This window comes from Struthio camelus, chromosome 2, assembly GCF_040807025.1.
Source record: "Struthio camelus isolate bStrCam1 chromosome 2, bStrCam1.hap1, whole genome shotgun sequence".
Taxonomy (NCBI): Eukaryota; Metazoa; Chordata; class Aves; order Struthioniformes; family Struthionidae; genus Struthio; species Struthio camelus.
Genome location: NC_090943.1, coordinates 91211252 through 91237268, shown reverse-complemented (window position 1 = coordinate 91237268; position 26017 = coordinate 91211252). Strand labels below are relative to the sequence as shown.

General features: G+C 37.4%; 1 protein-coding gene across 3 annotated transcripts in view; it reads left to right on the top strand.

The window, feature by feature from the left end:
* The window catches only part of DROSHA (drosha ribonuclease III), a 75563-nt gene that overhangs the window by 31690 nt on the left and 17856 nt on the right, over nt 1-26017 (top strand). For all 3 annotated transcript variants that reach the window (XM_068931510.1, XM_068931511.1, XM_068931512.1), the window contains exons 14-24: nt 182-306; nt 3799-3898; nt 7101-7208; nt 11350-11457; nt 13939-14077; nt 14763-14823; nt 16862-16921; nt 18740-18839; nt 21578-21680; nt 24062-24132; nt 25445-25489. In XM_068931510.1, coding sequence (XP_068787611.1) covers nt 182-306; nt 3799-3898; nt 7101-7208; nt 11350-11457; nt 13939-14077; nt 14763-14823; nt 16862-16921; nt 18740-18839; nt 21578-21680; nt 24062-24132; nt 25445-25489 — 1020 coding nt within the window. The remainder of the gene's footprint in view (nt 1-181; nt 307-3798; nt 3899-7100; nt 7209-11349; nt 11458-13938; nt 14078-14762; nt 14824-16861; nt 16922-18739; nt 18840-21577; nt 21681-24061; nt 24133-25444; nt 25490-26017) is intronic.

Here is a 26017-nt window from a genome sequence, read left to right as displayed (position 1 = left end):
TAACTTTGATTGGGTCGTTGCCATTGCTAAATATTGGTTATGGTATAGATGTTTAGTTTTATGTTTATTTTAATAAGCTTGGAGTTTTGCTGCTTCTTGGTTCCCAAGAACAGTGTGGGCTCGAGACAATACGTTTTCCATGGAACCGTTGTTGATTAGGTGAATTTTGTTTTCCTCCTAGAAACCCAGCTCAGTTCGTATTGATCAACTGGACCGCGAACAGTTCAATCCTGATGTAATTACTTTCCCCATTATTGTCCACTTTGGGATACGACCTGCTCAACTCAGTTATGCTGGAGATCCTCAGTAAGATGCTTTTCCTTCAATCTTTTGTTCAGAAACTCATTACTATCGTCATTTTTGGCTTAAATAGGGCTTGCTTATATGCTTATTGAGTCTGATGAAAAGCTTAATGCTTATGACATTGGACGCTAGCTTTTGTAAATTAGAGAATATGAAGTATAATTTGTTTTACTGGCTAAATTCAGGATTTTCCTTTGTAAACTTCAATTTTCTGAAGAAAATATGCACACACAAGCAATATTAAATTTCTCTACCTGAGAACAGCTCTTTTAGGTCAAATTAAAGGTTCCTCTAGCTCCATGTTGTTTCTCTGAGTGGCCGGTGATGGATTTTTAAGAGGAGATTTTTGAGAGACCTCCTGAGGTCTGTAGCATATGAACGTCAGGGCTAGAAGATGTATTATGCCATTTTATTTAACTGTTGTGAATGGACCTTTCTTCCCTGAACCTCTCAAATCACTATTTGAACCTATTTATGCTACTGACAGTCAGAAGATTGGAGATAATCACCTCCCCCTGACTATTGTGCATTATAGCAAAAAGCACTTTCATTTATTTCACGGCTGCTACTTGATCATTTTATTAGGTGCTCTTCAGGTCTTATAATGAATAATATAGCCACTTCCTATTTGCTTACTTCATGCCATTCAGGTTTCTGTGCACTCTGTCATATACTTCTTAGTTGTCTCTTTTTATGCCTTATGGGGGGTTAAGTCCATTTACTATCTCCTAGCTTGGAAACTGTTCCATTGCTGACACTTTCCTCTATAACTTTCCTATCCTTATAGAGTTGAGGAGGATGGGCAGGAACATAGGGAAAGGAATGGTAAAGGAACCAGAATGTGGCAGAAGAGAAGATACTGCTTCACCACGGATTTGTATAGTGGCATAATAGTGATTCTGCTTTTGTTGTTGTTGTTTTGTTTTGTTTTTTGTTCATGAATTCTTTTCCTAATAATTTGTGATATTTTCAGGGGACTCTCCCAATGATTCAGAGATCTCTTTTCTGAATGATAACAGAAATACAGAGCCCCTCTCTGTGCTTGTGTAATTAAGGTTGTTTTCTTCCTCTTGAATTTTTCTCCAGTGTAATTTAATGATATTGACTTTCATCTGCCCTTTTCTGGTCCAGTCACTCGCGTGGTACTCTGATGTTCTACAACTCTTTGCAGTGACTTTTCAGTTTACTATCCTGAATAATTTTATATCATCAGCAAATTTTTACCTCGCCTTTCATTTCTGTGCTTGTCAAGATTGTATGCAGGAGCTCTCTCTTTCATTTAGAGAAGCTACGTCTTCTTGGCCTGAAAGGCTTCAAACTCGGTGAAACTGATTTCACTAAACTCTGCACGGTTTCAGCACTTCTGAATTACCTTTGATAGGTTAAGAGGGGGGAAGAAGCTTGTATGTGAATTTAAATTTAGGTGTTAGTGGCAGGTAAGTTACAGGGTTGGGCATTGAAAGGTGAGTGCTTATCCAAATAACAGTACATTTTCTTTTTGACCTTGGGCATGACTTTAGCTTTCTTTTTTATTATCTTAAAGGGAGAATAATTAGACAAAAGAATATAAGAAAATACATCCCCACCTCTGTTTTGATGCTGAATTTCTTAATATTTGTGAAATTGTAGTATCTTCCATATAAGGCAGTATAAAAATGCAAAGATTATTCTTCTCTCATATTTTATTTTTAACTTTATTTAAAATTTTGATTCCCCTCCCCCCCCCCCAAAGCTGTATAATTTAGCTATGCTTCTCTTATTGAAGTAACAGAGTAGTTTTTGTGGAAGACCTCTGTGGTGCCGTCATAAATCTCAGGCTTAACTCTAATGTATGTGTGAAATATGTAGTGTCCAGAAAAGAGTTTCCTCTAGTGCATATTTTCTTGATGAGGTTCTAACACACTATTTTTTTATTTATTAACACTTGTTTTTGTTGTCCATTTGTTTATCATTCCTCAATCTTGGTTTCACCTGTATTAGTACTAGTAGCAAAATCCATTTTGAACTTCATAGTCTCTGGTTCTCTTTTTTAGGCGGAAACTTCCTCATGGCTTTTGTTTTTCTAATTGGGTGACTTGTTTGTTATCTCATTTTTCTTCTTTGGATGGGGATTCATCAGAAATGAATATGCTACCAAAAGCTATTCTACAGCCTGCAGAAACGCAGAGAACAGATATAAGAAAAATCTATGGATTGGCCATTTCAGATGTGTTTATAAAAGCGAAGACACCAAAATCTCTAGAGATGAATAGTACACATTCAAGAATGACATGAAGAAATAGCTATTGAAAAATGCCAATAAGAAAAGACATGTGTGCACATGTGTCTGTGAGAGTGTGGAGTGCTGGAAAGATTATGAAATAGTAAAATAGCTGCTGCTGCCTTTAATGGGTTGTCACTAATATGGCAACTTCACACTAAACCCACTGTTCTAAGATGGTGCTGAGGAGTATCTATTTATAATGTAAATAGTAGAGAAAATAAAATACTTCTTCCCTCTGTCCCCAAATTCCCTACTTCCCATTAGAAGTCTGCTCTTTTGTGGGTTTTCTTGAAAAGCTCTGTAGGGATGATTCTCTTATGATCATAGACTTGTTTCCTGAGAAGCCAAGGTTCATACCATGACTCTCTTGGTCAGTCCGGCCATAATAACTCGGAACCTCTGTGTCAATTGTAGCCAAATGCAATGGTGGGCTGTAGTCTACACATGGTATCAGGGCTTAGAAGTTTTGTGAAAGTGGGTGTTACATTGCAGAGGGACTTCCAGTGAGGGGGAAGTTCAGTCATTTGAGGTCACATGCAATTAGACAGCTGCGAAGTATGAAACAGGTTGACAGTTACAAAAAGAGGAAAAACAGAAACCTTATGTATACCCTAACCACTGGAAAAGCTTTACTTGCAGGCTCCATTCAGCACGAATCCATAGGGAATCAAACTTTGTTCATTGTACACAGAATGACTGCACGTTGCACCTGGCTTACAGAGCTTTTCTCCCTGTGCGTCACTGAAGTGTTTCAGCCAATGTAGGACAAGTGCTTCTTGGAATAGGTTGCTACTTCTGTTCAGTGAGTGATAGGTGAACTTCTTTGAGAAGGGGGAGTTTTTATACTGCTTGAAAAAGCGCTTTTCTCAGATTTTTGCAATATCTGAAATGAGCTGTGGCCAAGCGTGTTCAGCGTGCGGGGGATGACCTCCTGGCAAGGGCAGGTGGGTATCTGGGAGACCGGGGATCTGCGCTAAGCTCTACCATCCCAGCCTAGCACAGCAAGCTTATGCCTCCTCTCTGCTGCCCTGTCCACAACTCTGGGACAGCTACAGTGATGCTGCAACCTCTCTTGGAAAATGCTTTGAGATTTCTCTGGAGCGAAAAGATGCCTGTAGAAGAACTGTGCGTATGTAAATACATTGTTGGCAGCTGAGACGTTCATATGGCCAAGCTGCAAGAGATTTTTGTTATGTTAACTAAAATATTTGTTTTCTCTTTTTGTCTTTCAGATACCAGAAGCTGTGGAAGAGTTATGTGAAGCTGCGTCACCTGCTGGCTAACAGTCCCAAAGTCAAACAGGCTGATAAACAGAAATTATCGCAAAGAGAGGTACGGCGAGTCTTCCTGTAAACAATACTTCAGCGCAGTAATTCAGAATAAAATAAAGTCATAAGACTGCCCTTTTTATGGAAACAATTGAAATCCTTTTACAAAAGATTTTCTTTTCAAGCTGTTACACTGATTTTATTTTTGTCTTTGCCTCTTAGTGAACAGAATTTTTTTTCCTTTTTTTCCTCTCTCACACTACCACAAGTTTTTTGCCCAGTTATAGAAATGATCACTGTAGGACCATAACTCTATAGCCATTGCCAATGATGGTTCCAGGAATTAGCATAGACAAGAACTTTTCATTTCAGACAGCTCCTTTAAGTTGCTCATAATTTTAAACATGTCTCTCCTCAGAAAAAGCTGCCACACCTGTGCAAGCTTTTAGACTGTGATTTATTAGGCAGTCTTAGTGAAATTTTGTAAGATTTTTGAGTGATAGACAGAAGCAACAGAACTCTTAGATGTATGGCAGGTGAGGTTTGGGAGTTTTGCTAGAGAAAGGTTTTTAAAAACAGCTGATATCTAGTTGTTTTTATTTTCTGTAGTCTTTAATGACAAATAAGGTGTTTGTTAAAATTGATCTCCCTCTCTTTTTTTCCCTGAAAGTGATGAGCAATTTCTGTGTGCAGATGCTCAACCAATTGGAATGTAAAATTAGGAAAATAAAGTCACCTAAATATAGACAAATGCAACCTGCTCTGAGATATCCATCTTCTAACATCTTGGACTGAAGCTTTGCATTTGTCTGGTGGCATTTCTACCAGGCACTCTTAATTGGACAACTTATTTAAAGGATACATGGAGGAGGAAGGAACTTCTTTGGTACAGAATAAATTTAATGAAGTAGTGCTGTATTGTTTATTTATTTATTACAAAGCCTAGTGCTTTTCTGAGTTTTTCCCAGTTTGCTAATTTTGTAGCTATAGTGGCGGAAGATGTTCGATATATTTGACAGTGCGCCTGATTTTATTCTTACTGTAAAGCATAGTGTGCTGCTGCATATGAGCAAGGGGCTTAATTAGCAATTTATTTATGCCAACATTAAATAGCCTCAAACTACCCAGCTTTATTCCTTGTAAATGGGAAGAACCAGAATGTTGAAACTTACCTCTGCCACCATTTTAATGAGAAATTGGTTTTGTCCCTAAAGGAGATTTTATCTTTGCTATAGTTTTCCATGCTCAGAGATCAAGTGGAAAGGAAGACTATTCATTAGTGGTTAATGGATGACTTATTTGGAAAATTGTAGTGGATTGGATGTAGGAGGGTGATTGTGTTTTGTTGTGAAATCTAAAATGTTCTTTTGGTATTTATCACTTAACTGTAGTGCTCTGACTTTTGTTTCTAGACTGTATTATCTAGGATGATGGGTCTCTCAAGTAATTGCCTGCCATCAGAGAGATGTTTAGGGCTGAAGTAAAAGCTTTATGTGAGGATAACCTATATGCACTGTGACACTGGAGGTGTCAGTAACTTAGCAGGAGCTGTAGGTTGCACTTGACTGGCACATGGGCTTTTCATAATTATGAAGTACACCTTATGAGTAATACTGGAGTGTTTCTGAGCCAGTCAGCCTGCAGCTAGGGGTAGATCTAGCAAATGCCAGTGCCTGTCTTGGAAAACACCGAATGGCACAGTCTCCAAATGCAAGTTTTGGAAAACACACAAGGGCCAGTGCAGTGCCATAAACATCTCTATTCCCTCTGCCATTGATCATTCATTCCTTCGTGATCGTATGATATTATTATATGTGACGGAGTCATGTCTCAGGGCTTTATTCCTCTAACCTAACACTTACACTTAAGCACTTACAGGGGGTGCATAAATTGGGAAGCTGCTACCCTAAGACTCAATTTGAAGTCAGTGAAGAGATGTATTTTTTGAAGCAGTTTATCCCCCTTCATTGAATATAAAAGGAGCCTGGGCTAACTAGCCTCCTCCTACCTTAGACGCTTCAGCAGAGTGCCTAGAAATAGATTGATGAATCTACATCTTGATAGATCTCTCTCTTGAAACCATCCTGAAAGTCCCTGTACTACAGAAAACAGAGCCTGGTGCTGCCCAGAGGTGCTCACAGGCCTCTGTTTAGGAGCTGGGAGCAGACTGCTTTTAGTACGTACTCTATAGTGAAAAGGAGGGGGAGAGAGAAGACAGGTTGCAGCTTTGAAAAGTTTCTTGTTCTGAAGAAGGAAAAACGCTGAGGGAGTCTTTACTGTTATTGCATGAGGTGTGTGGGGGAGCTTGCTACTCTGGGGGCTTTGCAATATTGGAACCTAAATTCAAGCCAGGAGGTCTGTTCTGTAGGTGACTTATTTTAGCTGTTTTTCTTTCTTTCTTTTTTTTTAAATAGATAATAATTTTTAAGAGTGCTTAGGTTAGAGGAATGTAGTGTCCTTGCCATAATTTATAGAGACAAATAAGCTGTGTGCAGAACACAAAACTTCCTGTGGTCAAGGCAAAACAGACTAGTAAATATTTCAATATTTATATCAAATATAATATAATAATATATACAATATACAGTGTATATATAACATATACATTATTATATATTATTACACATATATAATAATGATTATAATATATAATATAATATAGTAATAGTTTATGTTTATATTAAATATTTACTCTTTATTTTATTTTGGAGTAATATTAGTAGATTTCATGATCTAGGCTGCAGAACTGGTGAATGCTGACTGCTTTCACAGACTGGGGGCACTGACTGGCGAGCAGAAACTATAGCAGAGTAGCTGAGATCACGTTACAAAGGCATTCTTGTACTTTATCTGTTGAATACCTTACAATCCTACTGAATACTTCAAACCAGAAATACTCGCAGAGGCAGACTTGAATGAAGAAGCTATTTTGCACAGAGGGGTAAAGAAGGAGCATTCATAATAAGGACCTTAACTTACATGCGTATGTATCATATTGGAGGTACAAGTAGGATTGGCTTATTTTATGTCATTTGCAACAGAAACTGTAATTAGTTGCCTTTTTTCTCCTCTGTGTCTACCAAAATCGCCTGCTGTCTGCACTGAACTGAACATCCACCACAGTCTTGTGGCTGGCAGTGAAAAGGTTTGGGCTAGTCTTAGAAACTCTTCCCCAAAAGTGACCCTTGAAAGAATGCTGTGAACGCACTCCCGTGCGCTTGGTTGCAGCAGGTTCCTCACGGGAGCTCCATTCTCTCCCTGTCTAGGAAGCGCTGCAGAAGATCCGGCAGAAGAACACGATGAGGCGTGAGGTGACTGTGGAGCTAAGCAGCCAGGGATTCTGGAAAACCGGGATTCGCTCTGACGTCTGCCAGGTGACTAAACTGGAGAGACGGCTGATGCATTTTCTTTTGTCGGTAACTGCCGCTTACCTCTTGCAAGGGTGATGCTCTGATTTTCAGCTGAAGAACCAACCACTGGAAATTAATACCTTTGCCTCAACGTGATCTGTGTGTTTGGGGAACTACTGTAGCCACAGAAGAAAGCTGTTTTATAGGTGTAGTTTTCTAGTACCTTGCACTGGCCTGACAACTAGTTGATTACCACGAAAGGGGGGGCCGGAAATGGGTGGTTTGGGGCTGGAGGTTTGAGATGCAGTAGCCTTGACTTATATCAGCCAAAAGCTGAGTTTAATCGTGAACTTCTAGGATTTCTTCCATGAACTGGGTAGGTTTTAGATTTTTTTATTTTAGATATTTTTCTATTTTGAGATTTTTATACCTTTTTTGGTTTTTTGGTTTTTTTTTTTTTGAAAGGAAGCATAGAGGCTAGTCTTTTTATTTAAAGGAAAAAAGGTTCCTACCTTTTGGTTTAAAAAACATGGTTTCTTAGTAGAAAGAAATCTTTCAAGTACATTAATGTTTCATATGCATGACGTTTCCAAGGTACAAATCTCTGCAGGATCCTATTCCAAAGCAGATGACAGCCACAAACTTTTTGATTACAAACAAAAGGGTTAAGCAAATAGGATAGTAAGTGCAGTTTTTATATAATAATGTATTTATTAGCAAAGATCGAATACCCTAGCAAAAGCAGCAGTATAATGAGGTTATATTTTAGGTGTTGTTTAGGAGATGTTAGTTAAGAATTAAATGCTCAAAATTTAATAAACCTAGGAATATGAAGTATAAACATAGGAGGTCACTTGGAAAAGGTATAGTTAGAAATCCTGTTGTTGTCTTGGAACCTTGGTAAGGCCAAAGGAGAAATTCTAGCAGGAGAAACAAAAACTGTTTTCCTTCTCTCTAAAACATTTCTTTTGATTCTGCTATTGCTTTTGAGGTTGAAGAAAGAGAATAATGGAACAATGTCTTCTCATGTAGCTGAGGAAACTTGCAGTCCTTTTCTCATTTTTGTGGTAAACCGTAGCTATTTTTACAGGTTAAGTCAACAGTGTAAATTTCTTATTTAGGAGCTTTGCAACAGTTCCATGTGTTATTCATAATACCTTCTATGATACGTATTTTGACGTCTCATTGGATGCTCCTGTTTGCTGTTGAAGAACAACAAATAGACAAAGAGCAATGAGCTATTTCATGTTTTTGTGCGCATCCACAGCCGTAACATCTAAACTAGTCTGTTCTGGTATGAACGTCATTTGATTTGGTAGGCAAACTGTGTGTCTGTAAAATGAAAGTTTAGTATTGCTGTTGCACGTTTTTTTTCCCCGGCTTAAAGAATACTAACACTAAACATATGTAAATCAACTCTGTGGGCAAAGCTAAAGGGCAGTGATTTAAAATTACTGGTTTGCTTTAACTTATAGAAGCATTTTAGTTTAGAAGATTGAAACTCTTAAGCCACTGAAGCACTCTAATGTTGCTCCATGTTCCATGCAGCAGTAGTAGTACTCGTCCTCATGGTTTCCAAAATGAACCACTCAAAGTGGAAGGAAGAAGGGTGAGTGAAGTGTTCTGAAAATTGAAAATGTCTCTCTTCTATCAGACTCATTTAAAATTCTCCAGTAGATGAAGTGCGTCCTTTTACGCCACTAAATTGGGCGGCAGCTAGCTACGCAGCCTTGCAGGGTTGTATTGCTTCCCGTGTGCCCTTAGCAGCTGTGCTAGCACTCGGAGTTAGGAGAGAAATGACGTGTTTCAAAATATTTCAGCTTACCTGGCTCTTTTGGTAGCTTCAGGTCAGGGAGCGACTGCCTTGGCGGTCATGCTGGCAGCTCTGAAGAAGCAGCCGTCTCCTGCGAGCCTGGGGATGGCGGCACTGCTGGAGAGCCGGGGGCAGGCTGGGAGACTCCACCACCTTGTGGCATCAGCTGTAGCAAGAAAAGAATATACAACACAGTTAAAATTATATTTAAAAAAATGAAAGGACATATATTTATAACCAGATTCAGGTATACCAAGGTTATTGGATAACTCCTATGGCCTGTTGCTGTATGGTTTCAGGATAAACTGTTTTTGATCACTAACCATACTTCATTGTAATACAATTTTTAAAGCATGTTATTTTACAGTTTCTTATAAAGAGATGAATAAAGCATCAGAAACATTAAATAGCTGTAATCCAACATGACATACATTAATTGAATCAATCAAGTATTTAGTGCCATGAAAGCATCACTCTGCCAGTATAACTGCAGGAGTCAAATTAAAGACCTTCTGTGTGCCTCCCAGGGAGATATCAATTCCTCATTCACTATACCACAGCTGGTAAAATCGAAAACTTTGTATTCCACACCCTCAAACTTAGGGCTGTGTGTGTTGGTTGCCAAGTATAAATAATATTACAAATTGCCTGAGGGACTGTTTTTATTGTCTAGGGGCCTCTGCAGTGGACCATACAGACAGGAAAGTAGAGTTGTCCAATGAAGGGTTTTTTTTAAGTCCTTCATCGGAGGAAGAGACTAGAAGCACTTCTGTAGAGCTTATAAGGGGATATGAGGAGTGTTCCCCCTGCTTGTAAATTACGCTAAGAAACGCTGAATGTATGACATGGGAACAAAATAAAATTCACCTACCTTTATTCAGTTTGCGGGCAGTAGTTTGGCATTCTTTTGTCATGCAGAGGTCCAGGGAGCCACTGCCTTGCAGTTAGCTGAACAGTGCAAAGGTAATGGTGGAAGAAAACTAGTTATGTGTTCAGTTGTAAAGAGCTTCAGGAAGTCTTCTGGATTTTTTTGTTGTTTTGTTTTGTTTCGTTTTGCTTTTCCTTAATGGAAAGCTTTGCTATTGATTATCCTTAACTTCACAATATCTTAATATTCACTAGTTCATTCTTCTGCTATTCTTTCTCTGCTGTGCGTGACCTGCAGAAAGCCATAAGATCACTGAATCCTATAAATTATATCTTCTGCTTTGCATACTTGTTTTTCTTACAGGTATCCTTGCTATCTGTTCCTCTTCTGCAATCACACACATTCCACTTTTTCTGAAATATGGATAGCTCTCAGATTTCAACTCTTATTCAACACCTTGTTCTTTTGAATGTATGCATATAATGCCACAAATATGAATGATTAAGAGAATTAAAATTTGGTATCAGTGTCATAAAAATGGTTACATGGATAAAATTCTTTAAGTATTGATATTTCTACTGTAGCTCTCTTACTTTTCACTCTTATGCAAGATTTTTGAGGCTGATATCATCAGACTTGTGTAAACTATATTACTTGCTCGTATGTTGATTATTTCAATCCAGATCCATCCAAAATCCTGGATGAGTACCTGTGTAGAGTTCTGGTTTTAAAAAGTTGAAAGAAGGAGACATTTTGTTGTCGCAACATACAGTTAGTTTAATTTTTGTTGAAGTTTTTCCTGACAGAAAAATATTATCTGTTTCCTGGATGATCAAACAACAACCTTTCCAACCTTTTTTTTTTTTTTTTAGCACATTGTCTCAGGAATTGCTAGACTACAGCTTTCCCCATTAGCTGTTAATCTTTCCTCAGAAGGAAATGAAGCAAGATGGTATTAACTGTGTTTGAAAATGAAGGAGTTGCTATTGTTTGGTAAATGCTGATAAAAGTGGTATAAAGTGGTCCTTCGCTAATGCTATTAGAAGGAAATGCTGGTTGTTTTTGTGGGGGGGAGGTTGGGGTTTTTTTGTTTATTTTTGAGTTTTTTTTTTTTCTACTAACCAAAAACTGCAGTAGAGTCCTCAAGGAGCTAGTGTCATTTTCAGTCACAGCTTGCTGAATCTTGACCTTACTGCTGACCAGACATCTCTTTACCACATTCAAGATAGCACAATAGCAGACGGTTTTCTTTGTTTTGTTTTGTGATTATACAGATGGACAAAATCTAATTTACTTCAGTGTTTGGCTGCTGAGGAGTAGAAAGCTATGGTTTCTTTATTTTTCTCATTTAAACCAAAACGGAGTAGAATTGACAGTGTTATGAGAAATAGAATATGTTTGTGTTTACAGCTTAATCTGCCGAGTCCTCTGTATGCTGAAATTTAACACTTTTCCTTATTGCAGTTCTGTATTGTTTTTTTTAGCATGCAATGATGCTTCCTGTCCTCACCCACCATATTCGCTACCATCAGTGTCTCATGCATTTGGACAAATTGATAGGCTACACTTTTCGCGATAGGTGCTTGCTGCAGGTAAGATGTGCAAAAAAAATAATGACTTGCTCTTTTATCTTCCTGAAATTATTGGGTTTGTGCAAATCCTGCTTGCTTTACAATTTCATAGAAATGAGTTGCTATGCTGCAACGTGAAAATACCTAATTATTTGCGCTGCAGATCTTTCAAAAGCTTCAGTTGTCCCAAGAGACTTTTAAATAAATTAGATATCTGATTGTGCATGTAGGCACACTTACGTTTTCTCAGTGGTAGGTCTGAATTTGCCTGTAACATGTAGAAAGACAAAAATACACTTACTGAAAAGATTGGCAGGTATGTTATACATTATTTCCTAGTTGATTCTTTTATTAGATATTTGTGAAGAATACAGTGTTTTTCTACGTATGAGTCCATGTCTTGCTTCTTCCTTTTGTAGGTGGTTCTTCCAAAAAAGGATAACTTCAGGATTGCCTTTTTACTTTGTGTTTATACCTAGTGCAAAGGAATTTGCAAACTTCCATGTGACTCTAGCTTTCTACAAGAACATGATGAAATTTTCACGTTTACAAGCAAGGGCTGAGAACTTGAGGGAGGAGTTTCTTGTTTTTTTTAAATGCATCTGTGTTGCGTGACCAGTCATTTATGGAAGTGCATTTTTTGGAATTGGTTGGCTCCAGAAGGCTACCGCTAGGCATGGGTGGCCCCTTCCCCTTACATTTCTTCCCAAGTTACTGATGGGCAATCGACTTCTGTTGCGGGTCTCCCCCAAAAGAGCCAGTCTTTCTCCCCTAACTGTGGATGGGGCTTGGATAGATGAATTTTCCCTAAGAAAAATGCAGTTTCTGTAGGGGGATGAGGCTTCATTCCCAAAATATTTTGTGTTAAGTAAGTGGAGACTTACTGATAAATGATCTTTTCTCGTAGTTTCTCTTTTTTCTCTTAAGTTGGTTTCTACGGCCTGCAATACTGAAAACTACAGTAAACATTGAGCATTTTTTAGGTTTTGATTGTTTGCAGGCTGCCTTGTTTTTAGTATGAAAGATAAAAGTACAATCACAGAAGTCTTTGAAGTGGTGAGACCAAACACATAAACCAAAACAGAAATTGCAATCCAAAGGGGGAGAAAGCATAAAATCAAGTTTGGCAGAATTAGTCAGATTAATGATTAGTTATAACAAATGTACTTTTTAATTCTTGATCCCTGTGCATGTTTGTTTAAGCCCAAATACCTTATTCTGGAAACTTGCTGTATGTAAATAAAATTTATGTAGCACCGGTGACATAACTTTGCCTAGGCAATATCAGATATATAATTTTACATTGAATTTTATACGTTTCATCATGTTTACTTTTTTTAGAAGGACTGTGCCAATTTAACCATTCTGACAAGATGTAGTGTCTCATCTATTTCAGATAGAGCAGAAATTGAGAAAGTGCAATTATAGCAAACTTACTAGTGAAGAACTAAAAAGGATTTGAAGAAAGTTTGTATTGTTGATTGAATGCCATTTTATTCTTTCAGCAACTAAAACAAACTTTTCTACAACTCTTACTTTTGGCATTCCACAGCCATTGTTTGAATGACGAGCACGGAGAGCTATTGGCATTTCTTTGCTTACAGCCTTCAGTGTCTGTCCTGCACGTTTTCAGAAGTAATGTTCCAAACCTCAGATACTGAGATTACCAGTGTATCTCTTATTTAAATATAAAGTGTGTGTACACATACATTTATACATGTATACTGTTTTTAAGTGTGTATGTGTGATGCAAGAGAAAATGCATGAGTTTGCAGGATGAAGTCATAAAAGTGAGCTGATGTCTCCCATCTGCCATTTTTATAGTGCCAGCAGTCGAGAAGTAAGCTTTTGATAATGTCAGATTGTACAAATGTAAAACAAAAGACCAATCCTGCCATTGCTGTTCGCTTTCATTTGAAGAGTGGCCCTGTACAGTCATGTGAGGAAGAGCTCTGCTGTGAATAACTATGTCAGAGATAACATGTTTGTTTCTTGTTGGGTTTTTTTTTTTTGAAGTAGGAAATGTTTACTGATATGTAAATAACCTCAATCTAGTAGGTGAACAGTTGAGGCACTCTTTATTTGTCCATATTTTTAATATGAAGGTTCAAGCTGCAGTATTAAAAAGAATATATTTTTAAATAAGCAAACGTGGTTATACTTAAATTAAATCAGCAAAGATTGTAAGCAAAAACCTCTAGGGTGAATTGACAGTTCCTGCTTTTTTTTCTTCAAAACTAATTTATTTCTTTTTAAAAAAAAGGTTGAAAGTTAATTAGCTAAAGTGATGATTGGACATAAACGTTGCCTCTTTCTGACATCCAAAATAGTACATCCTACATTTAAATTGCTGGAACCAAGTTACTAATTGACGACCTCACTTTGTAGCTTTTCTTCAAAGTAAAAAAATAACGTTTATTAGCTACCAATCTAAGCTGCATTTTCTGCATTTGCAAAAATACATCTAAGACTCTTTTTGTCTTTGTATGTGCTATGTTATAGCTTGCCATGACTCATCCAAGCCATCACTTAAACTTTGGAATGAATCCAGACCATGCCAGAAATTCCTTATCCAACTGTGGAATTCGACAACCAAAATATGGAGATAGAAAAGTTCACCATATGCACATGAGAAAAAAAGGTATGCAGTTACACCGCTACCATTTTTCTCACCTCATGCTTAATCAGTAAGAAAAACATCTGTTCGTTGTTGTTTCATTGGTCTTTATTCTTCTGAGATACAGCTGTAATGGAGAATTTCAGACGTTATACACAGACAAGAGTGAGATCTTTCTAAATAGCTGGCTTTTGCAAATTAGTCAATAAATGAGCAGCTGAAAAGAAGCCAGGATAATAAATAAGAGTTTTTGTTTTTTGGCAATTTTTTTCTTTTTTTTTAGAATTTGCTGTTCAATATAGTTGAGTATATGGGAGGATATTTTGTAAAAATGCTGAAGTCTTATTAACATGAAAATAGGTGGTCTGTCTGCTGCAGAATACTCTTTTACCCCTTAAAAGTGTATTCAGCTGTAGTGATGTAAATTCTTTATTACTTGTGTAATGTTTGGCATGTCTTTTTCATGCAAAAGTGATATTTTTGTCTGGCTCTCTGAATGCAAAAATACAAAAGCAGCTTGTAATGGGAAGGCTGTCAGTTAGGCAGGGAGCGTCTGCAAAGATTATATCTGCTGTAAGTAAACCCTGTAAACAACAGAATGATCTTGTGTATAGCAATTACAAAGTAACATGTTAAGTAATTATTTTCTAAGCCTATTCCGGTTGAATGAGTGGTTGTTTATTTAACTGTTCATTGTTTATATTTGTAGGGATAAATACCTTGATAAATATTATGTCCCGTTTGGGTCAGGATGATCCAGCTCCTTCCAGGTAATGAAAATAATAGACTCGAGGTTTGTGCAGCATGTTGTATGGTTTATTTGCAAGTAGGGAAACTTTTGCAGAGGGAGAGGTGTAATAAAATCAGCCAACTTACTGTCAGCAACAACTTTGGCAAACAGTTGAAATGGAAGGTCATTTTGAATTGCCTTTTATTTTCTGAAAGTCTAATGAACCTCCCTTTGCAGTAACATGGTAAATGCTTGGTTGTGCCTGCAGAAAACACCTGAGGAAGCTTTTAACAGATAATTCTGTCATTCCTGCTTGGGTACCTTCAGGAAAGCTAAAAGACTATCTTTTACTTTCTGCAGAATGAAAAATAAGATTCATTATTATTGTTACCACTATTACAAATTGGATTTTCTATCACCTTCCCTCACAGCAGTACCTTTGTAGCATGGCACCTTGTTAACGTGAGTGTGATACGGGACGTGGGCTTGAAAGATGTACTGGTCCAGTTTAAAGACATATGCCTAAACAGCTGGGGACAAAAGGCTGAACCATTGATGTTTAAATGTAATAATCCTTGACTGACCACTAAGAATTGTGTGCAAATCAGTAACTTTTAAGCACAGATAAGCACCACGTTTAGGCAAAAATGAGTAAAAAAGCTTACAGGACTAATGCAAGAACCAGTTGTATGCGAAATCGCCTGAAGGCATGAAACAGAGGGTAGAGTGTATATTAGTTAGCTAGTGCTGTAACTGGACCTTTTGAAAGAGTCATCACATAGGAACTGGGGAGTGGCAGAGGTTGAATTCTGAATAAGTGATTGTCATAGCATTCCCCAAACGCTGTTTCAGCTAGATGAAGCCCTCTTCTTTGAGGGTCATCTTGAAGGGTTATCTTAGCTCTCTTAAGACAATATGAGATAAGGCTATATTGTATTTAATTCTCACGAAATAATACACAAATATAAAATCCTGCTTCTGAGAGATCTGCTTTTTCCACTATGCCCGTACAAAGAGGAGTTACGGTATTGCTCACACTTTATTGTTTTACACAGCACAGGTCCTTGAACGCTTTCAGCCCATAAACAAAGGCCTGCTATTTCCAAAGTCAGAAAAACTAGATGATTACTGGAGGGAGTGCAAATTACAATAAAAACTGTCAACCACTTGAGAAGGATCTACTGCATAAAAAATTTCTTGCAGCTATGGCCTTGATTCTGTTGCTATCACATATATGAAGCCAAAATGGTACTACTTACATGCTTCAAGGTGTACAGGAGAAATTTTTATATGTTCTATGACATAATTCAACTCCCGTTCTTTTTTGGCTGCTGTATCCTGTTATTCATTTGTTAAATAAGCAAGGAGAGAGTTTGGAGGAAAAGAAACTTTTTGCAAAACAAAGGAAAATCAGGAACATTCATAGAAAAAAAACAATAGAGGGTATAAAAAGGAAAACACAGAGAATATAAGATTCTACTAATAGCATCTTTGAATGCATCTTATTCTCCAGTAATTTTTCTTTTGAGCACAAAGGATATTGCAGAAAACAGAGTAGAGCGCACTTCTGCATGGTATTTAAAGGTGCTATGAAAAATAAAAGAACTTGCTCCTTGTAGCTCTGACATACCAACAAATCTACTGCAGAGTCATAATACCCTGCAGGTGCTGATGTTGCTATGTACACCTCCCCGATGGCACGCACAAGAAAGATGGTCATATACTTCAAATCACCTGGTGTCCTCTGAGGCACAAAGAAACCCCGTCTCAGTATTCCGTTGCACAGTGCCACTCAACAATACTGTTTTTTTCTCTCCATTTGTTAAGCTCTGACAATAGCTCAGAGTAGAATATACAAAAATTTCAAAGACTGCAGTGCCAGTCCTGAGTTTCATGATTCGCATAGTCATTACTGTACTTTGGAAAGGATGTGGCCCAGAGAGAGTAGAGGAGACTGCAAGAACAGCTATTCCTGTCTGATCACCAAGCAAGTCAGACTTGTTCTATTTTAACTTCCTTCTGCAAATAACCGGTATGTATTATTTAACTGAAAGTAAATCTCAAAATATCTTTTTCAGGATCAATCACAATGAGCGTTTGGAATTTCTGGGAGATGCTGTGGTGGAGTTTTTAACAAGGTAAACGTAGAATTCTTCAACAATTGTAATTAAAGAGGAAAAGCTAGTGACGTTTAAGTGTTGCTGGCTATCATCCAGCTTATTAAGGTTTACAATGTATGCTTTGTGACTTTTTGCTTGTGGTCCTGGCCCTGATACTTAGAGCTGCACATCTGCACACACCTCTTCTGAAATTTCCTCCAGTGCTGATGATACAACGAATTAAACTGCAAGATGAAAAGCTAGAGTTTCTGTCTCAGAGTGCAATTTACAGTTGATAGAGATTTTTAGAGATAACTATTTCAGCTACAAACAAGTTGAACTTGTACCTATTTTTAAAAGAAAATATATTTTCAGTAGTGTGTCATTGTATTTCTGTGGGTTCTTTGCTCTTTTTTTCTCTAGTTGCAAGTGAAAACCATTTATTGGGAATATTTTATGTGTTACAATTTTTAGATTGCCAGCTATTAGGGCTATAGCTTGCATAATGTCTGTATGTCTGTATGTAAATGAAATGGTTGAGCACACATTATTTAGAAATAATAACAAAATTTCATGTTTCTTTAAAAATTGCTCCAATTTTGGTCTGTTTTGAGTATTCTGACATTAGTGCACAATACTAGGATACTATAAAAGTTAACTATGTTGGCCTCTCTGAGCTGAATGGTAGTGGCAGCCAACTTGGTGAAGTGTCATCTGTCACAAAAGCAATTTCAGAATTCTGTACAAAAGATTATAATCCATTTTTTAGTTGCCTTCTCTTACCATTTTTAATAGGGGAACAGTCTATTTTCTTAAAGAGAAGCTTTACAATAAGTTTGTGATATGGATAACAATTACCCTTGTAAGTATACATTCTCAACTAGCCATTAGCTACTCAGAATTAAAGGTTATGCGTCTATAAAGGCCTCCATTGCTCTTAAAAGCCATGGCCTTTTCCATCATAGAACAGCACAGGCTGAGAAGATGGAAGACTCTCTGATTAAAAAGTGTCTTGCATTTTTCACCATCAGTGTTCATCAGCCATCTCTTGACTTTTCTCAGCTAGCTTTTGTCTTAATTCAGAAAATGCTTCAGCTACTAATTAAGTCCATTGCTGTTCAATAAAGCATTTAAGGACCTGTTTAAAATCTTTAAAAAGTTTTTACCCAAACACTCTTCACTTCAGGACTCCACTTTTGTGAATTATGATTCTTGAAGAGATTGCCTCCAAGATTTACAGCAATTCTTATGCTTAAAATGTCTTGCATCCCTCTGCAGTTTTCCCCCTTCTATAGCTGGTTTATAGTTGGTATTGTTCTTAAACGCACAAGCTACTTTCATTGGCATTTGAGAGTAATTATTTGCTAAAGTACTGTAAGAAACTCCTTAAAAATATCCTGACTGGTGGCTCCAGACTGAATCAGTAGTCTCATTTCAAGGCACTATGTAACTGTGATATGGAGTTCCTCAAGCCTAGCGGTTTCCATGTGCTTTATTCCTTGGCTTCCCCTTGGAGTCAAGGTCCAGCCCCTGCTGAACCCATTGCTACTGATAGAAACCTTCAGATGAGGGAACTGCATGCAATTGTAGGGATTTAGAAATTAATGTGCTGTCCAGCAAAGAGACAGAACTCTTCCTTTCCTGCTCCCCATGCTATCCAGTAAATATTATTGAGCATTGTTTTAATGTCTGATTGATTCTTTACTTTATTTCAGACTGAGTTGTCTTCTTGGGAGGGGGAGTTGTATCATCAGCTGAGATCTGATGGGAAGTCAGCCTTCCACTGAGGCACAGGTGATTTGTCCTTAACCAAATGCATCCATACTGAGAAGATCTGATTTAATTTTGTTTTGCCAGTGTCCACTTGTACTACCTGTTTCCCACTCTGGAGGAAGGGGGATTAGCTACATATCGCACTGCCATCGTACAGAACCAACATCTGGCCATGTTGGCTAAGGTAGAGTCCTCTGGTTTATGTGTAAGCTTGTTTGAAACTTGTAGATAAGATACTGTTAATGAGTGAGTTGCTGCTTGAGCATTCCGTCTGCTTTGAACATCAGTGGCTTTACCATATTTTGTCAGCTGGATTTGGAATAGAGGAACTCGAATTTTCAAGTTGAAAGTAGATTTTAAAGATGAGATAGGACTTAGTATTTTCTCCAAAGCAGTTTTTTAAGAGTAGTCATTTTTGCCAGCAAAACGGTAGGTTTTTAGGATATCTGTGTTGAAGGCATCTCTATATTTAGCTTTAAATTGCAGTGATAACGAAGTTGATAGTGGAAAGACAATGGAGGAAAAAAAAAAAAAATTGGATGATTATAGAATGACTTCCTGATAGGTTATGTAGCAAGAAAATGGCAGCCAGGGGTAGAGAGAAAGTGAAAAAACTCATTTTGTCTGCTCTCTGACCTAAAAAGTCATTTTCAGATTTGCTGTGATCTGTCAAAGAGCAGCATGTTTTGGTGCTCTTTGGTGGCTTTTGGTGAAAAAACAGGCTTATGGCATTGGAAAATTTTGAGATCTCTCTGAATTTTAATTTTTAATTCTGTGGAAAACACGGACTGTTTACCTTTGTATGTGAAACTGAGGGGGAGTATGATGCAGAAATTTGAGTAAATTTATTCTCATAGATGATCTGATATTTTATTCAAATTTAGTTTTGTTAGCATTTATTTAAAAAAAAAAAAAAAAAAGACTTACTATTATAATGTGCCAGGCCATACACACACATACACTCTGATGGTTTTCAAGTGCTATTTCAATCTTCTCTGACCATATTCACACAGTAATTAAAAAAAAAACAACAAAACATATCTGGTGTTGAGATTTTGGCAAAAACCATATAATTTCTAACATATCATCTTTTTGCTTAGCTCTCAAGAGAGGTATGCAGTAGGCAGTGAAAACAATCATTTTCATCCAAAGCTTTCTTTAATGGTATGGATGGACATGAATTTATTGAAAAACATTTCGATCAGGGCTGTTTATAAATAGGTATTAAAATGCCTGACATTTCAATTTGCTTTATCATTTTAAAACCTGCATCAGGCAAGTTCATATGCTCTTAAAGCTCTGTTAGCAGCTTTTCTCATTGTAAATAGGCAATTTTTGATATTGCAGAATGTTTTCAATGTATTTATTTATATTAAATAAAGCTGTAAATATTAGAGAGATCTGTACATTCCTGATTTCCCAAAGTATCCTTTTTCTTTATTATATAGCCTAAGTGACCTTCCTGGTTTCACCCATTATCCTGTGGAGTATCACATTGCATTCAGTTTGCTTCCTCAATGCAGTTCTCAGCTCCTCAGCTTCTCTCGTGCCTGTGGAACGCTCTTTTAACTGAGGATCAAATGATGCTCTTTTGTAGCTTCTAAGAGCTTTATAGCAGAAATTTTAAAAATAATCTGAAACGTGGCTCAATCAAATATGAGATGTAAAATGCAGGCAAAATACATTGGATACAAGCTCCTGAAATGGAGTTAAGCCATTGAGGGGAAAAAACCCAGCTAACATGAAGAAATGAGAATAATCTGTAAGAAATTTCAGATAATATTGACTCCTTGAACTGTAGGAAGTGCAATGCAACATAGTAAGTTGTAATTCCCTGTGTTCTGAACAGTGAATAGGCTCTCAGTCATTAAAAAATTGAAGGCCGCTTTTTTTTTTTCTTTTCAAATTGAAATGCATATAAGCCATACATCTCAAAGTCTTTAGTTTCTTCCCTTTTGCTTCTTCAATATACTTTAGGAGGATGAAGTTGAAAGTTAATGAGAAATTGGTCAGTAAAAATTTATACCCCTTTGGGAAGAACCTATTCTCATACAAATTTTGCAAGATGCACAAATCTCTCTTCTTTAAAAAAAATCCCATTAATGGGTTTGTGTCAGAAAGATGAATACATAGAGAACTTGGTATCTCTTGTATGCATTTCTATAGCAGAATTATCATATATTATATAATGTATCTGACTCACTACCTGCGATGCTAACTGGCAAGTAGAATTAATGGCTTGGGAAACAGATGAATGTTAATGACGTAAGTTTTAAAGAAAGAAAAAAAAAGCTAGATGGCACTGTGGCTTAAAACATCAGTCTCTGCTCTCGGTGCCCAGAGGCTGTTGTTACTGCCACCTGTTGACACTCTTAAAGGAAAGAGCTGGATGTTCTTTGGATTCAACCTACCAGAGTTCCCATTTCTCACTATTTTAATTTTACTCTATCTTCTTCTCGTAGTTGCAATCTTTCTCCTCAGTGTTAACTTTGAGTGTCCCTTCAGCATCTCCACAGGCAAATTGCACAAGGGCAAACCATCAGCAAAAAATACTGCATGCTGCACCATCCAACCAGTATCAGCCTATTTTTCCCTGTCACAGCCTCACCATTCCTCTTGAACTCATTACTAGATCTCACTAGTAACATGTTTTGATTTGGCTTCCATTAAAACCTTAGTCTGATAGTTTTTAGCTTTCCCATGGTATCACATTCTTGTTGCTTTCCTCTAGTAAACAAATACAAAGTGTTCTAATTTTAGCTTTAAAGCCTACGTCTGAGCTGAAATTGTACAGAGCACAGCTTTCAGGCTCCCTCAAGCCCTGTTGCTGCATAGTCATAATATAGCTGAACTCTAGTGGCTGCGGCTTGAGCTCTTGCATTTCTGTAACCCTGGTTTTGAATCTTTTCACATCTTCTGCAGAAGCTGGAACTGGATCGATTTATGCTTTATGCTCATGGTCCGGACCTTTGTAGGGAGTCAGATCTCCGCCACGCCATGGCCAACTGCTTTGAAGCCCTAATAGGTAAAGCATGTGTATTTATGCGTGCAGACAGTTGTGTGTTATTGTGCCCACACTGAGCATTGGAATTGATGGAGCAGGCGTAGGCCTGTGCTGAGTAGTGTTAATAAGGGTAGGGATAGTAAAGCTTCTTAAATTTCCCTTGTCTCTTTCCATCTACTGTCCATATGCTGTGGAGTATTACAGTGAAATCTCACCATTCATCTCCTGACTCGCATGCCTCTCCGATGTACCTGTTTCATGGTGTTGTAGCATGGCACTTCCATGTGTCACCTTCGGACTGCACCACTTGTGTCACTGTGGTCTGCCACAGGCAGTCCTCTGAGGAAGAGCGGTTCATTCACCATGGCCTGGCAGCAAAAGTGGAGACTCATTGCTTCCAATAAATAGTACTTACACAGACCTGCAAAACATGAAGTCCCACATTAGCCCTGAGTTTTCAGCTATGCAGGTCAAGCTTTTTGTATTTTCCTTCCAAAGAGAAAACATCCCAATATGCCATGGCTGGTATAATAAAGCTACAAAAACCCTCTCGCTGAGGGTAGAGGGGAGCTGTGCCAAGTTAGCTGAAGGACGCTGTAATGCTGATCAGTGACTGGCTGTGCTGGTCGATGAATTCATTTGTAGAGAAAGAGAAATCAGGAATGCTTGACTACAGTTATCAAAATCAGCAAACAGGAAATGGGGAAATGTGGTGCTATAGCCACACAGGTTCTATTTCATATAGAATATTTTTATAAATCTTTATTTGATTGAATACACGAAACAAGCTTAATGTCAGTGATTCAGCATCATGCACATCCCAATGTACTATATGTGATATTGACTCTAGGAATATCTTAGCCCTGTTCAGGTCTTTAGATACTACACAGGCTCCTAAAGCATTTTATCCTCCTTTGAAAATACATCACAGTTTGCTTAGATGGCAACGTTTCTGTGCATTCTGCCTTGGGCCAAATTGCTTTTCATCTTATCAAGAAATAAGACTTGTCTTTTTAACTCTCTTTCGTTTTCCATGAGTGCTTTGATCTTTAATTAAAAAATAAAAAAGAAACAGAAAAAGAACACTAGATCTGTATCTGTGACTTTGTTCATATACTTCAGCCTGACAAGGATGTGATGAGGAGGACTTTCTGGCAGACGCTGAGATTTGCTAAGAGAGCAGGCTTGCTATTTAACCTCCAGTGTGAAGTTGCTTTGGAAGTTAGTTGAGCAGTAGGGTTTTGTTAGGGCCACAGCTAAAAGCTGGAAGTTTGTGAAGGGACAATAGAAGTATATTTGGGGTCTGGAGCTCCTACCTTGGAGGACAAATCTGGTGCTTTTTCCCCGTAATGAAAATAATAACGAAAAGGCTGCCTAGTACCTGCTTAAAATTCTGTGCTCTCATAACGTGCCTCTGGCAAGATACTCTTACAAACCCCCAAGCCATTCTCCAAAGAGTCCAAAGAGAGTAGTTGACCTACTGAAAAATCAGAAGGAAAGTTTAAAAAAAAAGAGAGAGTAAAGAAAAGCACAGTGAGGCAGAGCATGTTCTCCCTATATTTGGGAATATCGACTCCCCTGCTCTATGTTCTTCACGTAGCTATGCATTCCCTTAGCTTTTATACAGCTGTGCTTACAAGGACTAGTATTAGGATTTTGGAAGCCCTTTTGTAAAGAGAATCAAAGGACAAAGTGTTGACGTCCTGTTTTAAAAGTGCCTGTGCAGGTACAGTGTGTACGGTACACACAAAAAATATAACCTGCTAGCACAAGTTTTATTAAATTTTTTACTAAAGGCCATATGGAAGGCTAGCAATGGCTGTATACACCATTTGAAAAAAAATATATATATATCTATAGAACAAATAATCTCCAGAAATGTAGAGAAATGAAGGTTCCAATTTAGATAATATGCTATTGTAATATTAGGGGAATACTGAGGTTTGGAATAGTCCTGACAGATTTGTATGCAAGATGTAATGTTGAAGAAACAGAAAAAATGAAATTTATTCACTGGCTGTTGGAGTTTATTTCGTGACTGTCACTGTCAACATATTGTACAGTTATCTGATTACTGGAAACCACTTTTAGAAATAGATTGCTTTAAGACTAAATTCCTTAAACTTTACTCTTAGGGCATATCACCTTCTATTACTGATTTAACTGTGTCTTTTTTTTTTGGTATGAATTTTACAGCCATTGATTTATGTTGGTGTTTAATATGCCTTAAATTTCTCAGAAAATTGGACTTGCTATTTTGATTCTTATCACAGAAGGCATACGTTTAAAAAAATAAATATATTGGAGATGAGGAAGGCAGAGATCTTTGACTTCTCTGTGCTTAGTAATTTCCTAAGTAGTAATGTATTTCTGCCATTTGATGTATTGGTCCCTTCATACAGGAGCTGTTTATTTAGAGGGGAGCCTAGAAGAAGCGAAACAATTATTTGGACGTTTACTCTTTAATGACAAGGTATTTATATAACTTGCAACTTGACTTCCATTTTAAAAATAACTGAAAACATGTCCATTGTTTTACCTAGGAATCATAAATGAACAGGAATACACCTGTTGCACTGAGTCCCTAGAAATTTATTGTAGCATGGCACATTCAGGACAGCAAACAGCACTGATTCAAGAGGAAAAAATATGATATTTCCTCAGGTTTGCTGTTTTTGGTTGCTCAGGTGGGGAAGGGCCTATGGTATGGGAAACCTGCAGACTTCCATTCAAAGTGCCTCTCAAAAAGCAGAGATGGGTGCTATGGATCCAAACAACATGCTGGCAGAAATGGCGCACTATTCCTGTTTCATCAGTTAAATAAATACCCCCACCCCCAAAGCTATGCTAAATGCATTTTCTAAAACTAAAATACGTATCTTTGAAAGGGGAATGCATCCAACATTTACCCAATGGCAGAATTAAAATCCGATCCATTTTTTGCAGATTATATCTTAGATCACTGCTGACTGGAATTTACTCCAGACAATAGTTAAGGACAGTGAAGGGGGAGGTCTGTTGATATTGATTAATTTTATAAGTTTTACAAATTATTTTGTGAAGTTGGGAGCTATTATACATACCTCCCTTTGTTTGATTGGCCACACTCACTTTTTATTGTTACTCTCATCTTTCCTCGTGTTTTGGCATGTCACTTCTGCCTTAAACGGAACAAAAGCCCTTTGGGTCAAGGAACAAGTTTCACCTGCTCAAAAAGTAACCAGTATGTAATGCTGAAGCAATGCCTCTGGCAGTGGTGAAGGATTGGTTGATATAGTCTTTTCCTTCTTTATAGTCTGTGAATCTGTGGAAAGACAAAGTTTATTAGAAATAAAAGTATTTTGTAGAATATTCTAACTTAGTGTTTACTTGCTGCTCAGTGCCTGTAATGAGGAGAGACTATATAAAATAAAAGAATACAAGTTTTTTTGATTTTTAGTCTTGGCTTTTGATCAAATCAAACTTGCTACTGAGGAGGAGTAGGGAATAAAGTTAGACCTGGGGCTTAAACAAATCTTTTTTTTTTTTTTTTTTCCTTCAACCAGCTTTTATTTGGTTCAAGGATTTTTCTACCTCCTTGACACAAGCTAATTGGGAGAACTACAGGCAGTTTGAACAGCAAATACACAATTTTAAAAATTAGTTTGCCAGCACTATTGAATTTGCAATAAGCAGAGTCAGCATCTGAAATAGTTCAGTATTTCAAGTAATGACATTTTATTTAGTACTGTGGAATTTGTTAAATGACTCCCTTGAGCATTAAAGGCATCTCTCAATGTTTACAGGACCTGCGGGATGTATGGCTTAATTATCCACTACACCCACTCCAAGTAAGTTGTCCCTTTCTGTAATAAATTTCATAGCTGTGTTTTATTTCCAGGGATGCTTTTCTGTAGGTTTCTGCTGTAGTGACATTTCAGAAAATTTACTAACAAGTAGCCAGAGGAGTGTGTATATTTGCCTTTATGATTTTTTTTTGATAAATAATGAGTTTCTACATCTCTGAGGATTAATTGTTCACCTTTCCTTGTCTTGTGTTTGATATATGATTGTGTTTCTCGTACAATAAATCTAGTGAGAGGTAACATTTTGGCTTCTTCATCTACTGTAAGTTGGGACAAAAGGGGCACAAAAATGGTCTTCGGTACCTATTGTGTTGACCTGAAAATAAGACCTATGTTTTAATCTTAGGAAGGCACGTTAGTAAAATGACTTAAGAGTGTAATGCTAGATATTTGCCTGATTCCAGTAGCTTTAATAGCAAGTAAACACTGAAAATATGGACAAGTTAAAGGTAACTTATCCTCCATCTGCTTGCAAAACCCATAAGTGGTCCGCAGTAGGTTAACTTACAATTC